Here is a 17,347-nt window from a genome sequence, read left to right as displayed (position 1 = left end):
AATGCTGAAAGGGAGATAAATCCCGAGGATCTGATCAGGTATTTCCCAGAACTTTGCGGGAAGCTAGGGAAGTGATCGCTGAGGCCTTGCTGAACTATTTATATCATCGGCAGCCGTGGCTGAGTTGCCAGGAGACTGGAGATTGGCTGATGTGATGTCATTATTTAAGAAATGCTGCAAGGAAAAACCAGGGAACTGCAGACCAGTGAGCTTCATGTCAGTGGTGGTTAAGTTGTTGGAGGAGATTGAGGGATTGGATTTACATGCATTTGGAAGAGCGAGGACGTAAAAGGACATGAGGGACAATTTTTTTTTGCACAGTGTGAGATTCATGTGTGGAATGAATTGTAAGTGGAAGAGGTGGATGCAGGTACATTTGCCTACGTACATGAATAGAAAAGGTTTGAAAGGATATGGGTCAAGCACAGGTAAATGGGTCCAGCTTACTCTGGGAAATGATCAGGGTGGGCTAGTTGGACCAAACGGTCTACTTCCTTGCAGTACGACTCTATGATTCGATGACTGATAAGGCATAATTCAACATAGCTTTGTGTGTGAGAAATTGCTGAGTAGGAAATTGTGTCTCACTAACTTGACTGAGTTTTTTGAAGAGATAGCAAAGAAGATTGATGAAGGCAGAGCAGTAAATGTTGGATTTCAGCAAAGCATTTGACAAGGTTCCCCACGATAGGGTGAATAACTAAAAGCCTTTTTCCGAGGGTTGTGGAGCCCAAAACTAGAGGGCATAGGTTTAAGGTGAGAGCATAAAAATTTAAAAGGGAGCTGAGGGGCAATATTTTCAAGCAGGTGGGAGGTGCATGTTTAGAACAAGCTACCAGAGAAAGTGATGGAGGCGGGTACAATTACAACATTTAAAAGGCATCTGGATGGATATGCAAACAGGGCACGTTTGAAAGGGAAACAGGCCAAATGCTGGCCAATGGAACAAGGTCGGATTCGGGTGTCTGGTCAGCCTGGACGAGTTGGACCAAAAAGAGTCTGCTTCTGTGCTGTAAGACTGAATGACTCTTTAAGAGCCAACAATTTTTCTTCACCCCCTCAGTACCCGGTAAATCTTTATCGCTCCGTCAAGGTCACAATGGCAGATTGTTTGGTTGTTTCCACATTGCTAGGCACAAAAAGCGTGCCAACTTTCCTGCAAAAGTGGGTACACTTCAAAGCATTTATTTGGCTTGTGACTGCTTTGGGATGTGTTGTGCTGATGATGCCTGTTTAATAAATGCATAGAACATAGAACAGTACAACACAGTTCAGGCCCTTCGGCCCACGATGTTGTGCCAAACTTTTACTCGAATCCTAAGGTCTATCTAACCTCCACCCCTACCTTATATCATCATCCATATGCAGTTCTCCCTTTTCCCTCTAATAGGACAAAGGAAAGTCCCAGCCAACATAAGCAGAAACCAGGGTTAACAGCATGAAATTAAAATCGAGAACACATCCCAAAGCTGACTGAAACTGATAGTAAAATACACAGGGGACCAGAGATAACCACAAAAATGAAAGTCAACATTTGCAGGTTAATTTTTCTGACTTTGCATTCCAGCTCACAGTGTATGCAATAGAAATTCAGGCAGATGAGTCAATATACTTCTGACCATTAACCCTGCATATCATGTGTTGTGTGTTGGCAACAAGCCAAGGAGTCATAGTTAGAACAAAGTCAACTATTGTACGATAAAGTAAAGAAGCAACAAGATCAACTTTCAAATTGCACAAAGACCCAAAACACCAGGGAAAGCAAAATAAATTAGTGAGAAAAAGAATGAAGATGCAGAGAATTATAACTGTCATTCAGGTCTCTAATGCCCATCTGGCAATGTAACTAGGAAACTGGTGATACTGATACAGGCATTTCTATTAAGGGAAGATCTTCTTTATTTAAAACTAGCAATCACACGTGGAATGAGCTGAGAAAAACTGATTTGTGCAGAAAAGCGACAGGGATCATTTGAGGAATGAAATAATCGGTGGAATCTGAAGCCTTTCTTTAAAAAAAGAACCACGATGGTCCAGGTGACGTTTTACTCCTGTAATTATCTTGCGGCCTAGTTGTTCTCAAGACCCAACCTCACAAAACCTAACAGGATCATAGAAGGAAAGCAAATTAAATTTGTTCTCTTCTTTTTCAGGATACATGCACATTAGAACAATTTAACAAATAATGATTGAAACAGCAAGTGTTTCATCGATAATGTGCATGTATCAAGTGTCTTTAAATGTAAGGAAAATGCATCCAAACTGAGAAAAGCACAAGAAAAAAAAGGATGAGTACAAAAGGAATTTTTAAAAAAAACTTTCACAGGGTGATTGCATTTCTCTATCCCAGAACAGTCAACTACATTGATGTCGGTCTGGAGTTGCATATAGGCCAGACCAGCTAAAAATGCCAGGTCTCCTTCCCTAAAGGACATTGGTGAACCAAACGGGCTTTTACAACAATAGACACTGGTTGACATTAGCATTAGGTCAGCCTTTTTTATTAATTTAAACGGTGCCATCTACCATAGTAAGTGGGATTTGAATCCATGTCCCCAGAACTTTGGCATGGATTTCTGGATTACCGGTCCAATGACATTACCACTCTGCCACCACCTCCCCCCTTATGGTGGCATGGTGGCACAGTGGTTAGCACTGCTGCCTCGCAGTGCCAGGACCCAGGTTCGATTCCAGCCTTGTGCGACTGTCTGTAAGGAGTTTGCACATTCTTCCAGTGTCTGCGTGGGTTTCCTCCAGGTGCTCTGGTTTCGTCCCACAGTCCAAAGCTGTGCAGGTTAGGTGGATTGGCCACGCTAAATTGCCCATAGTGTTCAGGGAGGTGTAGATTAGGGTGGGTTATAGGGGGATGGATCTGGATGGGCTGCTCTGAGGTTCGGTGTGGACTTGTTGGGCTGAAGGGCCTGTTTCCACACTGCAGGGATTCTATGATATGATTCTATGAAAATATCGTGGATGCTAGAATCCTGATGCCTGAAAGGACAAGGCATGTAAAGAAGGACATGGGTTTAAGCAGAGTCTTAAAATGGAAGAATATAAAGCAGTTTACTGGAGGGAATTCCAGACAGTGAGGGCTATATGTCTGAAGCCTTGACTGCCAACTGGGGCTGGAGGAAGGCTGTTAGCAATGTGCTCATTTCTCCATGGAACTTGCAACACCAGGGAGTTCTTTTAAATTCCTAAGTTCAAAAGCACAGAGACCGATGTTTTCATTTGTGCAGGAGATCAAAATTAGGGCCACAGGCATAAAAGATACGGTTACAAATGCACAGAAACTCAGAAAAAAAGCCTCTTTTCCCTGAGAGTGGAAATGTGGGACTCACTACTACAAGTCACAATTGAAGTAAACAGCACAAATTGATTTCAGGTGAATTTAGGCAGGCACATTAAAGAGAAAGCATAAAGAGTGTGCAGGAGGGCAAGACAAAGCTGTACACAAGGGGATCTGTGTGGAGCACAAAATACTGGCATAGACCAGTGGATCAAGTGGCATCTTTTTGCAGCACAGGCTCTATGCAACTACATGCAACACAGAAATGCACACTGTAATTCAATTTACATCCCTGGGCACTACCAATCATTCTGTGAAAGCTGCATATATGCATTTCACTGACCCAGTATCTGTTGAAAATGGAATGAAGCTTCGCTTACTGAATTGTCTTTAATCTGTAACCCCTCCCCGTTTGGTAATGACGATCTCCTTTTGGCTGTGGAATTCTTATTTACGTTGATGGGTGCACTTGATTTCTTCTTCACGGTCACCACTTCACAGGAACCCTGGTCCTCATTGTGCATGCTTTTTCCTGCATTGATCACCCTGCAAGCCACAAAAACATTTCAGCGAAATAACACATAAGGGAACACAGGCATTTATCAAGGCCTCTTACATGGCATAATCAATCATCAACCTACTGTATTGTACCATTTCTCCACAAAAGATATCAAATACACAATTGTTTTATTCATTAGATGCAAGCAGAGTCAATTGTTAAAGTAATAATGAAATTCAGTTTGCGGTAATGAAATGGCTTGTGGTAAAATACAGATAAATTACAAAGAATTTGCAATTATATTGCACTTTTTGCAACCTCAGGATGTCCCAGGCAATGAATTTCTGATGTTCTCTTGGCTAACACTGCAGGCAATCTGCACATACTAAGGTCCCATGAAGAGCAGTGCTCCTACATTTGGGCTGGGGTCAAGTCCCACTTGCTCCACAGATGTGTAAAACATCTCTGAACAGGTTGATTAGGAGAATACCTATTCAGGACACGAGGTGATCCTACTGCTCTTCTTCAAATAACACCAGGGAACCTTGAAGAACCAACACAGCAGACAGACAGAATCTTCGCTTCGTGACTCATCTAGGAGAAAGGACCTTCAAAAATCTAGTAATACTTCACTGTCATCAGCTTAAAGAACTTGCCCAGGTATTAAGAGTCAGGCTTGAATTTAGTATTTTCTCATGTTGCAAATATGCTATTGAGGAGCCTCCAGAAGCAGAATCAGGTGGTGTCATTTTTCCATTTGACAGGAGGGATGGGAGGAAGGAAATACACAGCTGTCAGGATACGAAAGCTCCTGGGCTCTCTAGCAATTGGTTCATCACAGCAGGACTGGTATCGTGACCTGGGACAAGCAAATCCTGGCTGCCAAGAGTCACCCGCCAATCTGAAGCTGGCAGCACAAATGGAGTGGCAGCTGTACGTACAATTTTCTCCCACATGCCTCCCCCTGTACTCCAAGGATGGAGATTGCCCATGAAGAAAGTCAGTGTTGTTTGAGGGACATGGCTGCGTTCTGATCTGACACCATTTTGACCACTTCAGTTACCTTTCTGCTTGTGGATCTGGAGGATTCCATCCTGAATGTTGTACTGCTTTACCAGAAGGAAGGACTTAGAAGAGATAATGGGAACTGCACTTGCTGGAGAATCCAAAATAACAAAGTGTGGGGCTGGGTGAACACAGCAGGCCAAGCAGCATCTCAGGAGCACAAATGCTGATGTTTCGGGCCGAGATGGAGGGTCTAGGCCCGAAACATCAAGGACTTAGAAGAGTTTACGCATTGTAAAGTGTTACAGTAAAAAAAAAGAAAGTTTTAAAAAAATCTCAAATGTTGGAAATCAGAACGATCCAAAAAATGCTGTTCAAATAAAGAGAAATAATCCACTAGAAGGACAGGAGCAGCAGATACATGGAAACACCACCGCCTGCAAGTTCCCCTCAAGACACTCTTAAAAATTCCAAATATGGTTCTGCTATAACGCGTATTCTGGCAACATGAATTGGCTACAACGCAACCAGCTATTTCTAAAATGCAAACTTGTGTTTGCTACATGACTCCATCACTGCGCGGAGGAGTATGCACCGACACCACGAGATCATTTCACAAGCTTTGTCTTGGACATGCGCAACGAAAGAGTCTCCACGCCGGCATCACGTGATCATTTCGCAGGCTTTGTCGTGGAGCGCCTTCTGTGAAAGGTACAATTCTGTCGTGTTACCCACAAAAACACGAGACAAAGTATCAAGAATGTTAGCACGAAGCATCCTGGTGATATAATTGCAGGCGGTGGACATAAAAGAAAGGCTGTAACACGGGAAGAGAAGCTAGATGTAATAAAGAGTTTTGAATACAATGAGAGAACATGTGATATAGTTTGCAAAAATAAGAACCTACATTTCTGTGAATGAAGCACAAACTCCATGCTTAAAGGTGGCAAAGGATCGTGTGATTGTGCTGCTGGGTGCCATACCAGTGGAAACTTAAAGCTTAAGCCTGTGATGGTGCACCATTCTGCCCACAAACCAAGAGAGATTACCCCAAGTTGCTCTAGGCATCTACTTTAGGTCAAACATGTGGCTGGATGATGGAGCAAGTTTTTCTCATCTTATTGATGATGTCTTGGAAGACGGTATTGCAGGAAATACAACTGCATCTGAAGGTGATAATAATGATGATGATGATCCTCAGCCCCTGCATTAACGACACAGCGATCTCAAAACCTCTTCCCCCATCAAACCGTCTTGACATTTTTTCAAGGTAAAGTGTGAAATTTACTTTTATTTCATTATTAGATATGAATTAAACATTTATTCAAATTGTGGTATCCCTTGCGTCAGGCTTTTAAGTGAATTTTGAGTGATTTTGAGTGATATTTTGTGGTGGTCTGCCCCTAATCTCACTTTTCTCATAGGCCTCGTTATTTCTATAACGCAATTTTCTATAGCAGAGCAATGCAACTATTGTGTTCTAGCAGAACCAAATGCATCAGCATTTTTTAAATTCACCTGTGGGATGTGGGTGTCGCTGGCTGGCCAGCATTGACTGTCCATCCCTAATTATCCTTGAGAAGGCACCCTTGCGTAAGCCGATTTATTGCTATAGGCTGATCGAATACGCCCATAGGGAGGGAATTTCAGGATTTTGACGCAGCAACAATTAAGTATTGGTGACATATTTCCAAATCAGGATGGAGTGTGGTTTGGAGGGGAACTTGCAGGTGGTGGTGTTTCCATGTATCTGCTGCTCCTGTCCTTCTAGATGGAAGAGGTTGAGAGTTTGGAAGATACTGTTTAAGGATCTTTGGTGAATTCCTGCAGCGCATCTTGTAGATAGTACACACTCGTTACCGAGTGCCAATAATGAAAGGAATGGATGCTTGTGGATGTGGTACCAATCAAGCAGGTTGCTTTGTCCTGGATGGTGTCAAGTTTTAAGAGGTGTTGCAGCTGCACCCATCCAAGCCAGTGGGGAGTATTCCATCACAGTCCTCACTAGTGCCTTGCAGGTGGTGGATAGGCTTTGAGGAGTCAGGAGTTGAGTTACTTGCCACAGTATTCCTAGCCTCTAATCTGGTCTTTAGCTACTGTCTTTTAAACGGTGAGTCCAGTCGATTTTCTGGTAAATAGTAACACCAAAAATGTTGACAGCAAGGGATTCAGTGTGGGTAACACCATTGAATGACAAGGGGTGGTTATTAGATAGTCTCTTCTTGGAGATGGTCATTGCCTGGCATTTGTGAGGTGCAAACATTACTTGCCACTTGTCAGCCCAAGCCTGGATATTTGTCCATTTGAGCATGGACTCCTTCAGTATCTGAAGGAGTTATGACTGGTGCTGAATATTGTACAATCATTGGCAAAATTCCGATTTCTGACCTTATCATTCATGGAAGGTCATTGATGGTTAGGCCTAGGACAATACAGTAACGAGGTCCTGCACAGACGTCCTGGAGCTGAGGTGATTGACCTCCAACAAACACAACCATTATCCTATGCGCCAGGTATGACTTCAGCCAGTGAAGAGTTTGACCCAATATTGACTGGGGTTTTGCTGGTGTGCCTTAATACCACATTCAGTTGATTGCAGCCTTGATGTCAAGGGCTGTCACTCTCACCTCACTTCTGGAATTCAGCTCTTATTCCATGTTTGAACCAAGGCTGTAATGAGGTCAGGAGCTGAATGGCCCTGACAGAACCCAAACTGGGCATCACTGAGCAGGTTATTGATGAGTAGGTGCTGCTTGATAGCACCGCTGAAGACACCTTCCATCACGTTACTGATGATCAAGAGGAGACTGATGGGGCAGTACTTAGTCAGGTTGGGTTTGTCCTGCTCTTTGAGTACATGAATACCTGTGAAATTTTCCACATTGTTGGGGAAGTAGCTGCGTAGTGTAGTTCCTGCACTGGAGCAGCATGGCTAGGGAAATGGCAAAGTTCTGGTGCACAAGTCTTCAGTACTATTTCAGGTCCCATAGCTTTTGCACTATCCAAGACCTCCAACCATTTCTTGATATCACATGGAATGAATTGAATTGGCTGAAAACTGCTATCTGTAATGCTGGGGGCCACTGGAGGAGGCAGAGATGGATCATCCACTTGGCACTCCTGGCTAAGGATTATTCTGAGTGCTTCAGCCTTATCTTTTTCAGTTATGTCTTACGGCCTTATGTTAAGGGCTCTTCCATGATTGAGGGCTGGCATATTCGTGGAGCCATCTCCTCCAGTGAATTCTCCATCATCATTCATGACTGGATGCGATAGGATTGCAGGGCTTAGATCTGATCCATTGTTTGTAGGATCATTTAGTTCTGTCTATTGCTCACTGCTTATGCTGGTTAGCATATAAGTAGTCCTGTTTAGTAGCTTCACCAAGTTAACACCTCAGTTCTAGGTATGCCTGGTGTTGCTCCTGGCATGCCCTCATGCACTCTCCAATGAGCCAAGGTTGAACCCCTGGTTTGATGGTAATGGTTGAGTGGGGGGATATGCCAGGCCATGAGGTTACAGATTGTGCTGGAGTACAATTCTGCTGTTGTTGATGGTCTACAGAGCCTCATGAATACCCAATCTTGGTTGGCTGGATCTGTTCAAAGTCTGTTCCATTTAGCACAGTGATAGTACCACACACAACAAATGGAGGGTATTCTCAGTGTGAAGGAGGGAGTTCTCTAGTTCTCCATGAGAACTATGCGGTGGTCAATATCACCAACATTGAGCATCAGCAGCTGGCAGATTGGTAAGGATGAGGTCAAGTATGCTTTTCCCTCTTACTGGTTCCCTGACGACCTGCTGCAGATCCAGTCTAGCAGCTATGTTCAACCAGCTCGATCATTAGTATTGCTGCTGAACCACTATTGGTAATGGACATTGAAATCCCCCACCCAAAGTACATTTGCACTCTTGCCACCCTAGTGCTTCCTCAACGTAGGAGCACTGATTCACCAACTGAGAAGGATGGTATGTGGTAATCAGCAGATTTCATTGCCCATGTTTAACCTGAAACCATGAGTCTTCGTGGGGTCCACCATCAATGTTGAGGACTCAGAAGCCAAACCCGCCCAACTGTATACAATTATGCCACCATCTTTGCTTGGTCTGTCCTGTCGATGGGACAGAACGCATCCATGGATGGTGCTGGTGGCATCCGGGACATTGTCTGTCAAGCATGATTCTATGATTGCCTATGTAAGGCTGTTGTTTCACAAGTATGTGAGAAAGCTCTCCCAAATTTGGCACTAACCCCCAGATGTATCAGTGAGGGCTTTGCAGGGTCTTCAGGGCTGTTTCTGCGTTTGTCTTCTCTGGTGTCCACTTCAAGGCCAGGTGGTTTCATTTCTTTGTTGAGAAATAACTTTGAGTATAATGGAAGGGCAGTTTTCACAGAGCGTTGAATAGGAAATAACTCTAAATCACATTTTGAGATGAATTTAGGTGGATTAATACTACAGATTATCATTCACTTTCCTATTTTAAGACCCTCTTTAAAACTGCTTTCTTTGACCAGGCTATTGGTCACCTGACGTAATCACACTGTGCAGTAGAGGCCTTCATCCCAATCGAGTCTGCACCAGCAAAATTACTCAATCAGCACTCGTCCCACTTTCCCATCATAGCCTTGGATGTTAATGACATTTCAAGTGGTCTTCCAAATACTTTTTGTAGGTAGAGAGATTTCCCACCTAAACTTCTCTCCAGCTTTGGATTCCAGATTCCCACGTTCCTCTGGGTGAAATTTCATACTTCAAACTCCTTCTAAAGCACATGTTGTTTGCCTTAAAATTATACCCCCTTGCTATTAACCCTTCAACTAAAGAGAGCACTGCTGTCTACCCACTCCATCCATGCCTCTCATTATCTTATTTACCTCAGCCTCCTTTGCTTCCAAGAAAACTGAGCTTATTGATGCCTCTCTTCATAGCTAAAACTGTCCAGCCCAGGCGGTATCCTGGTGAATCTCCTCTGTACCACTTCCAGTATAATCACATCCTTTCGATGTGATAACCAGAACTGCACACAGTACTCCAACTCCAGACTCACCGAAGTTTTGTACAGCTCCACATAACCTTCTGGCTCTTACAATCTGTGGCATGACTGCAAAAAGGCAAGTGTCCCATTTGTTCTTAAAATCTGTCCTGCCATCTTCAGGGATCTGTGGACAAGCATCCTAAAGATGCGTCTGTTCCTCTGAGCTTCCAAGTGACTTTGCCATTCACTGACTGGTTCTTTGTCTTGTTACTTCTTCCAAGTTGCATTCTTTTAGGATTAAATTCCATCTGCTGCTGATCTGCCCATCTGACCAATCCAGCTACATCCTGCTGTAACCTAAGAACTCTTTCCTCACTGTCAACTACCTGGTCAGACTTTTGCCAATCTTGGCACCATCTGCAAGCTGACTTATCTTCTTTTATTTTCTTACGTCAAATTTTGTTTTATGATGCCCTTGTGAAGTGCGACCTGGGACGTTTTGTTACATAAAAAGCTGCTATATACACACAGCATGTTGTAATAGATGCTCACTGCATCTACTTTAACATGACTACAACTGGGAGGTCTCAGTCACAAACCGTATAGCTTTTGATGTTAAGGTAATAAATTTAGCATTCCTTTAAAAGGGCAAAGGGTATTTCGTAAATTAATTCTAGTTCTTGCAGTTCAGACAAAACATAACTGCAATTTGTCAGAATATTGGAACTGCAATTATACCCATTACCTCTTTATTTTGCACCGTCCTAACCACAAGAGGGTGCTACGAGGCACTAAATTTACATTTTCTCTCCACCTGCATTATATTCTTCAGGCACTGAGACGCTACTACAGAGAACTAAGGACTGACTCTTCAGACATAGTAAGGAGGGGGGTCCCGACGCAAAATGTCAACTTTCCTGCTCTTCTGATGCTGCCTGGCCGGCTGTGTTCATCCAGCTCCACACAGTGTTATGTCTAAGTACTGACTTTCTGTTTTTAGAACAACATGCCACTCAAGGCAGTGCATAAATTAGGTCCCTGCTGTGATCTTCAGTTTAGACACAATTTCATTGCTTTGTAAATACACTTGGCTTTTAGTTTCAGCTTCAAAGTAGAAGGTCACATATTTCCGAACACTGCGAGAATTGCTATCTCACAATAAACAGAAAGTGGTGGCAGGCAAGCCATATGGTATCCAATGAAATACACAAAAGAAAGACTTGTATTTACATAGATAATAAAATGTGAAGGCTGGATGAACACAGCAGACCAAGCAGCATCTCAGGAGCACAAAAGCTGACGTTTCGGGCCTAGACCCTTCATCAGAGAGGGGGATGGGGTGAGGGTTCTGGAATAAATAGGGAGGGGGGGGAGGAGGACAGAAGATGGAGAGAAAAGAAGATAGGTGGAGAGGAGCGTATAGGTGGGGAGGTAGGGAGGGGATAGGTCAGTCCAGGGAAGACGGACAGGTCAAGGAGGTGGGATGAGGTTAGTAGGTAGGAGATGGGGGTGCGGGTTGGGGTGGGAGGAAGGGATGGGTGAGACGAAGAACAGGTTAGGGAGGCAGAGACAGGTTGGACTGGTTTTGGGATGCAGTGGGTGGAGGGGAAGAGCTGGGCTGGTTGTGTGGTGCAGTGGGGGGAGGGGACGAACTGGGCTGGTTTTGGGATGCAGTGGGGGGAAGGGAGATTTTGAAGCTGGTGAAGTCCACATTGATACCATTGGGCTGCAGGGTTCCCAAGCGGAATATGAGTTGCTGTTCCTGCAACCTTCGGGTGGCATCATTGTGGCACTGCAGGAGGCCCATGATGGACATGTCATCTAAAGAATGGGAGTGGGAGTTAAAATGGTTTGCGACTGGGAGGTGCAGTTGTTTATTGCGAACCGAGCGGAGGTGTTCTGCAAAGCGGTCCCCAAGCCTCCGCTTGGTTTCCCCAATGTAGAGGTAGCCACACCGGGTACAGTGGATGCAGTACACCACATTGGCAGATGTGCAGGTGAACCTCTGCTTAATATGAAGTCATCTTGGGGCCTGGGATAGGGGTGAGGGAGGAGGTGTGGGGGCAAGTGTAGCATTTCCTGCGGTTGCAGGGGAAGGTGCTGGGTGTGGTGGGGTTGGAGGGCAGTGTGGAGCGAACAAGGGAGTCACGGAGAGAGTGGTCTCTGTGGAAAGCAGAGAAGGGTGGGGATGGAAAAATGTCTTGGGTGGTGGGGTCGGATTGTAGATGGCGGAAGTGTCGGAGGATGATGCGTTGTATCCGGAGGTTGGTGGGGTGGTGTGTGAGAACGAGGGGGGATCCTCTTTGGGCGGTTGTGGCGGGGGCGGGGTGTGAGGGATGTGTTGTGGGAAATGTAGGAGACGCGGTCAAGGGCGTTCTCGACCACTGTGGGGGGAAAGTTGCGGTCTTTGAAGAACTTGGACATCTGGGATGTGCGGGAGTGAAATGCGTCATCGTGGGAGCAGATGCGGCGGAGGCGGAGGAATTGGAAATAGGGGATGGAATTTTTGCAGGAGGGTGGGTGGGAGGAGGTGTATTCTAGGTAGCTGTGGGAGTCGGTGGGCTTGAAATGGACATCAGTTACAAGCTGGTTGCCTGAGATGGAGACTGAGAGGTCCAGGAAGGTGAGCGATGTGCTGGAGATGGCCCAGGTGAACTGAAGGTTGGGGTGGAAGGTGTTGGTGAAGTGGATGAACTGTTCGAGCTCCTCTGGGGAGCAAGAGGCGGCGCCGATACAGTCATCAATGTAACATAGGAAGAGGTGGGGTTTGGGGCCTGTGTAGGTGCATAAGAGGGACTGTTTCACATAACCTACAAAGAGGCAGGCATAGCTGGGGCCCATGCGGGTGCCCATGGCCACCCCCTTTGTCTGTAGGAAGCGGGAGGAATCGAAAGAGAAGTTGTTGAGGGTGAGGACGAGTTCGGCTAGGTGGATGAGGGTGTCGGTGGAGGGGGACTGGTCGGGCCTGCGGGACAGGAAGAAGCGGAGGGCCTTGAGGCCATCTGCATGCGGAATACAGGTGTATAGGGACTGGACGTCGATGGTGAAAATGAGGTGTTGGGGGCCAGGGAATTGGAAGTCCTGGAGGTGGTGGAGGGCGTGGGTGGTGTCACGGACGTAGGTAGGGAATTCCTGGACCAAAGGGGAGAAAATGGAGTCCAAATAGGTGGAGATGAGTTCGGTGGGGCAGGAACAGGCTGAGACAATGGGTCGACCAGGGCAGGCAGGTTTGTGGATTTTGGGAAGGAGATAGAAACGGGCCGTGCGGGGTTGGGGAACAACGAGATTGGAGGCTGTGCGTGGGAGGTCCCCTGAGGTGATGAGGTCATGAATGGTGTTGGAGATGATGGTTTGGTGCTCGGGTGTGGGGTCATGATCGAGGGGGCGGTAGGAGGTGGTGTCAGAGAGTTGGCATTTGGCCTCGGCGATGTAGAGGTCAATGCGCCATACTACCACTGCACCGCCCTTGTCTGCGGGTTTGATGGTGAGGTTGGGGTTGGAGCAGAGGGCTGCCCGTTCTGCAGGGGAGAGGTTGGAGTGGGTGAGAGGGGTGGAGAGGTTGAGGCGGTTAATGTCTCGACGGCAGTTAGAGATGAAGATTGTGCCTTTCAAGATCCGAGCACACCCAAAGCATTAAAGAAAATGCAACTGCTTTGAAATATAATCCAGGAAATTCAGTAGCCAATTTTAAACAGTAGGACCTCACAAAAGCACTGTGATAATGTTTTAGTAATGTTGGTTGAGGAGAAATGCGTTTGGGATACTGGAGATAAGTCACCTCTTCTTAAAACTAATGTAGTCTTGTACAGTGTGCTGGTGAGGTTGCTCCTGGAGTACAGTGTACAGTTTTCATCCTCATATTTAAGAGGAGAAGATATACTGGCATTGAAGAAGTTCAAAGTAGATTCACTAGGCTGATTCTTGGGATGAAGGGTTGACTTATCAGGAATGGCTAAACAGATCGAGCTTTATTTGTTTGTGTTTAGAAGAATAAGGGGCGATCTTATTCAAACATACAAGATTCTGAGTGTAGATCTTAAGATGATGTCTCCTGTAGTAGGGGAAAATCTCAAACTAGGGAACTTAGTTACAGAATAAGAGGGCACATGTTTAAAAAATGAGATGTGAGATGAGATTCTCCAAGAATAGTGAACGTCTAGAATTCTCTGCCCCAGAATGCTGTAGAGACGAAATTACTGCAAGTATTTAGAGTATATAGATTGATTTTTGGAATATTGAGGAGTTGTAGGCTATGAGGAGCTGGCACAAAAAACAAAGAGGCTGTGGCAGATCAGCCATGACCATACAAAATGGCAGGGCAAGCTTGAGGGGCCTAATAACTTACTCCTGCTCCTACGCCTTATATTCTAATGCAAACCAGTGACAAACTATTTCGGGACATCAGTTCATCATCCCATCTAAATGGTAATATCTCAGACAGTACAGCCCTTCCTTCGCACTGCACTGAAGCATCAGCTTTGAATACAAGCTCAAGTACCTGAACTGGCACTTAAAACCTGACTCTCTGAAACAGAGAAGGCAAGTGCTAGAGGCTGAGCAGTTAACATGACTAAAATGGCAGGTAGTAATTAACAGCTGCACTTCAGCTGTCCCACCAACTGCACATGTCAAAAGTACAGGCTTTTTGTTCAAAGGAAAGCCAGCCTGTGTACACAAACCATCCTACAAACATCCAAAATGGGAGACACCCACTCATTCCAGGTATAAATTCAGTTAACCTCTTCCGAACAGGCTTCAGTGCATTTATATCCATAACTGCACACAGTATTCGAGATGTGGTCATACTGATGCCCTGCACAACTGAAGCATAGCATCCTTAACTCTATGTTCAATGCCCCTCATAAGAAAGGATAGCACCCCTTGGTCTTGATTTTTTATTGTTACCATATTGAAAGTGCCTAATCAATTAATTCAATTCTGTCTTGATTTTATTCCTAATTCGTACACTAATGCCAGATTATATTTTCTATAACAAGTTTCTTGCTGTTATAGTACTAGATTTTACAAAACATGTTGGCTTACCTTATCAGAGATAATAGGAACTGCAGATGCTGGAGAATCCCAGATAATAAAATGTGAGGCTGGATGAACACAGCAGGCCAAGCAGCATCTCAGGAGCACAAAAGCTGACGTTTCGGGCCTAGACCCTTCATCAGAGAGGGGGAGGCGGACCGAAGATGGAGAGAAAAGAAGATAGGTGGAGAGGAGAGTATAGGTGGGGAGGTAGGGAGGGGATAGGTCAGTCCAGGGAAGACGGACAGGTCAAGGAGGTGGGATGAGGTTAGTAGGTAGATGGGGGTGCGGCTTGGGGTGGGAGGAAGGGATGGGTGAGAGGAAGAACAGGTTAGGGAGGCAGAGACAGGTTGGACTGGTTTTGGGATGCAGTGGGTGGAGGGGAAGAGCTGGGCTGGTTGTGTGGTGCAGTGGGGGGAGGGGACGAACTGGGCTGGTTTAGGGATGCAGTTGGGGAAGGGGAGATTTTGAAACTGGTGAAGTCCACATTGATACCATTAGGCTGCAGGGTTCCCAGGCGGAATATGAGTTGCTGTTCCTGCAACCTTCAGGTGGCATCATTGTGGCAGTGCAGGAGGCCCATGATGGACATGTCATCTAAAGAATGGGAGGGGGAGTGGAAATGGTTTGCGACTGGGAGGTGCAGTTGTTTGTTGCGAACTGAGCGGAGGTGTTCTGCAAAGCGGTCTCCAAGCCTCCGCTTGGTTTCCCCAATGTAGAGGAAGCCACACCGGGTACAGTGGATGCAGTATACCACATTGGCAGATCCCTCCACCTCCTCCAGGACTTCCAATTCCCTGGCCCCCAACACCTCATCTTCACCATGGACGTCCAGTCCCTATACACCTGCATTCCGCATGCAGATGGCCTCAAGGCCCTCCGCTTCTTCCTGTCCCGCAGGCCCGACCAGTCCCCCTCCACCAACACCCTCATCCGCCTAGCCGAACTCGTCCTCACCCTCAACAACTTCTCTTTTGACTCCTCCCACTTCCTACAGACTAAGGGGGTGGCCATAGGCACCCGCATGGGCCCCAACTATGCCTGCCTCTTTGTAGGTTACATGGAACAGTCCCTCTTGCGCACCTACACAGGCCCCAAACCCCACCTCTTCCTATGTTACATTGATGACTGTATCGGCGCCGCCTCTTGCTCCCCAGAGGAGCTCGAACAGTTCATCCACTTCACCAACACCTTCCATCCCAACCTTCAGTTCACCTGGGGCATCTCCAGCACATCCCTCACCTTCTTGGACCTCTCAGTCTCCATCTCAGGCAACCAGCTTGTAACTGATGTCCATTTCAAGCCCACCGACTCCCACAGCTACCTAGAATACACCTCCTCCCACCCACCCTCCTGCAAAAATTCCATCCCCTATTCCCAATTCCTCCGCCTCCGCCGCATCTGCTCCCACGATAAGACATTCCACTCCCGCACATCCCAGATGTCCAAGTTCTTCAAGGACTGCAACTTTCCCCCAACAGTTATCGAGAACGCCCTTGACCGCGTCTCCCGCATTTCCCGCAACACATCCCTCACACCCCACCCCCGCCACAACCGCCCAAAGAGGATCCCCCCTCGTTCTCACACACCACCCCACCAACCTCCGGATACAACGCATCATCCTCCGACACTTCCGCCATCTACAATCCGACCCCACCACCCAAGACATTTTTCCATCCACACCCCTGTCTGCTTTCCGGAGAGACCACTCTCTCCGTGACTCCCTAGTTCGCTCCACACTGCCCTCCAACCCCACCACACCCAGCACCTTCCCCTGCAACCGCAGGAAATGCTACACTTGCCCCCACACCTCCTCCCTCACCCCTATCCCAGGCCCCAAGATGACTTTCCATATTAAGCAGAGGTTCACCTGCACATCTGCCAATGTGGTATACTGCATCCACTGTACCCAGTGTGGCTTCCTCTACATTGGGGAAACCAAGCGGAGGCTTGGAGACCGCTTTGCAGAACACCTCCGCTCAGTTCGCAACAAACAACTGCACCTCCCAGTCGCAAACCATTTCCACTCCCCCTCCCATTCTTTAGATGACATGTCCATCATGGGCCTCCTGCGGTGCCACAATGATGCCACCCGAAGGTTGCAGGAATAGCAACTCATATTCCGCCTGGGAACCCTGCAGCCTAATGGTATCAATGTGGACTTCACCAGTTTCAAAATCTCCCCTTCCCCAACTGCATCCCTAAACCAGCCCAGTTCGTCCCCTCCCCCCACTGCACCACACAACCAGCCCAGCTCTTCCCCCCCCACCCACTGCATCCCAAAACCAGTCCAACCTGTCTCTGCCTCCCTAACCTGTTCGTCCTCTCACCCATCCCTTCCTCCCACCCCAAGCCGCACCCCCATCTACCTACTAACCTAATCCCACCTCCTTAACCTGTCAGTCTTCCCTGGACTGACCTATCCCCTCCCTACCTCCCCACCTATACTCTCCTCTCCACCTATCTTCTTTTCTCTCCATCTTCGGTCCGCCTCCCCCTCTCTCCCTATTTATTCCAGTTCTCTCACCCCATCCCCCTCT

The 17,347-nt window shown here is 46.6% G+C and overlaps 1 protein-coding gene across 1 annotated transcript in view; it reads right to left on the bottom strand.

Annotated features, from left to right (window-relative positions):
* ppm1h (protein phosphatase, Mg2+/Mn2+ dependent, 1H) overlaps nucleotides 1-17,347 on the bottom strand; it is a 153,221-nt gene that overhangs the window by 57,916 nt on the left and 77,958 nt on the right. Inside the window, exon 2 of the mRNA XM_048548922.2 lies at nucleotides 3,670-3,835. Coding sequence (XP_048404879.1) covers nucleotides 3,670-3,835 — 166 coding nt within the window. The remainder of the gene's footprint in view (nucleotides 1-3,669; nucleotides 3,836-17,347) is intronic.

This window comes from Stegostoma tigrinum, chromosome 18, assembly GCF_030684315.1.
Source record: "Stegostoma tigrinum isolate sSteTig4 chromosome 18, sSteTig4.hap1, whole genome shotgun sequence".
Taxonomy (NCBI): Eukaryota; Metazoa; Chordata; class Chondrichthyes; order Orectolobiformes; family Stegostomatidae; genus Stegostoma; species Stegostoma tigrinum.
Note: the sequence above shows the minus strand (reverse complement) of the source record. Positions and strands in the feature narration are given on the sequence as shown.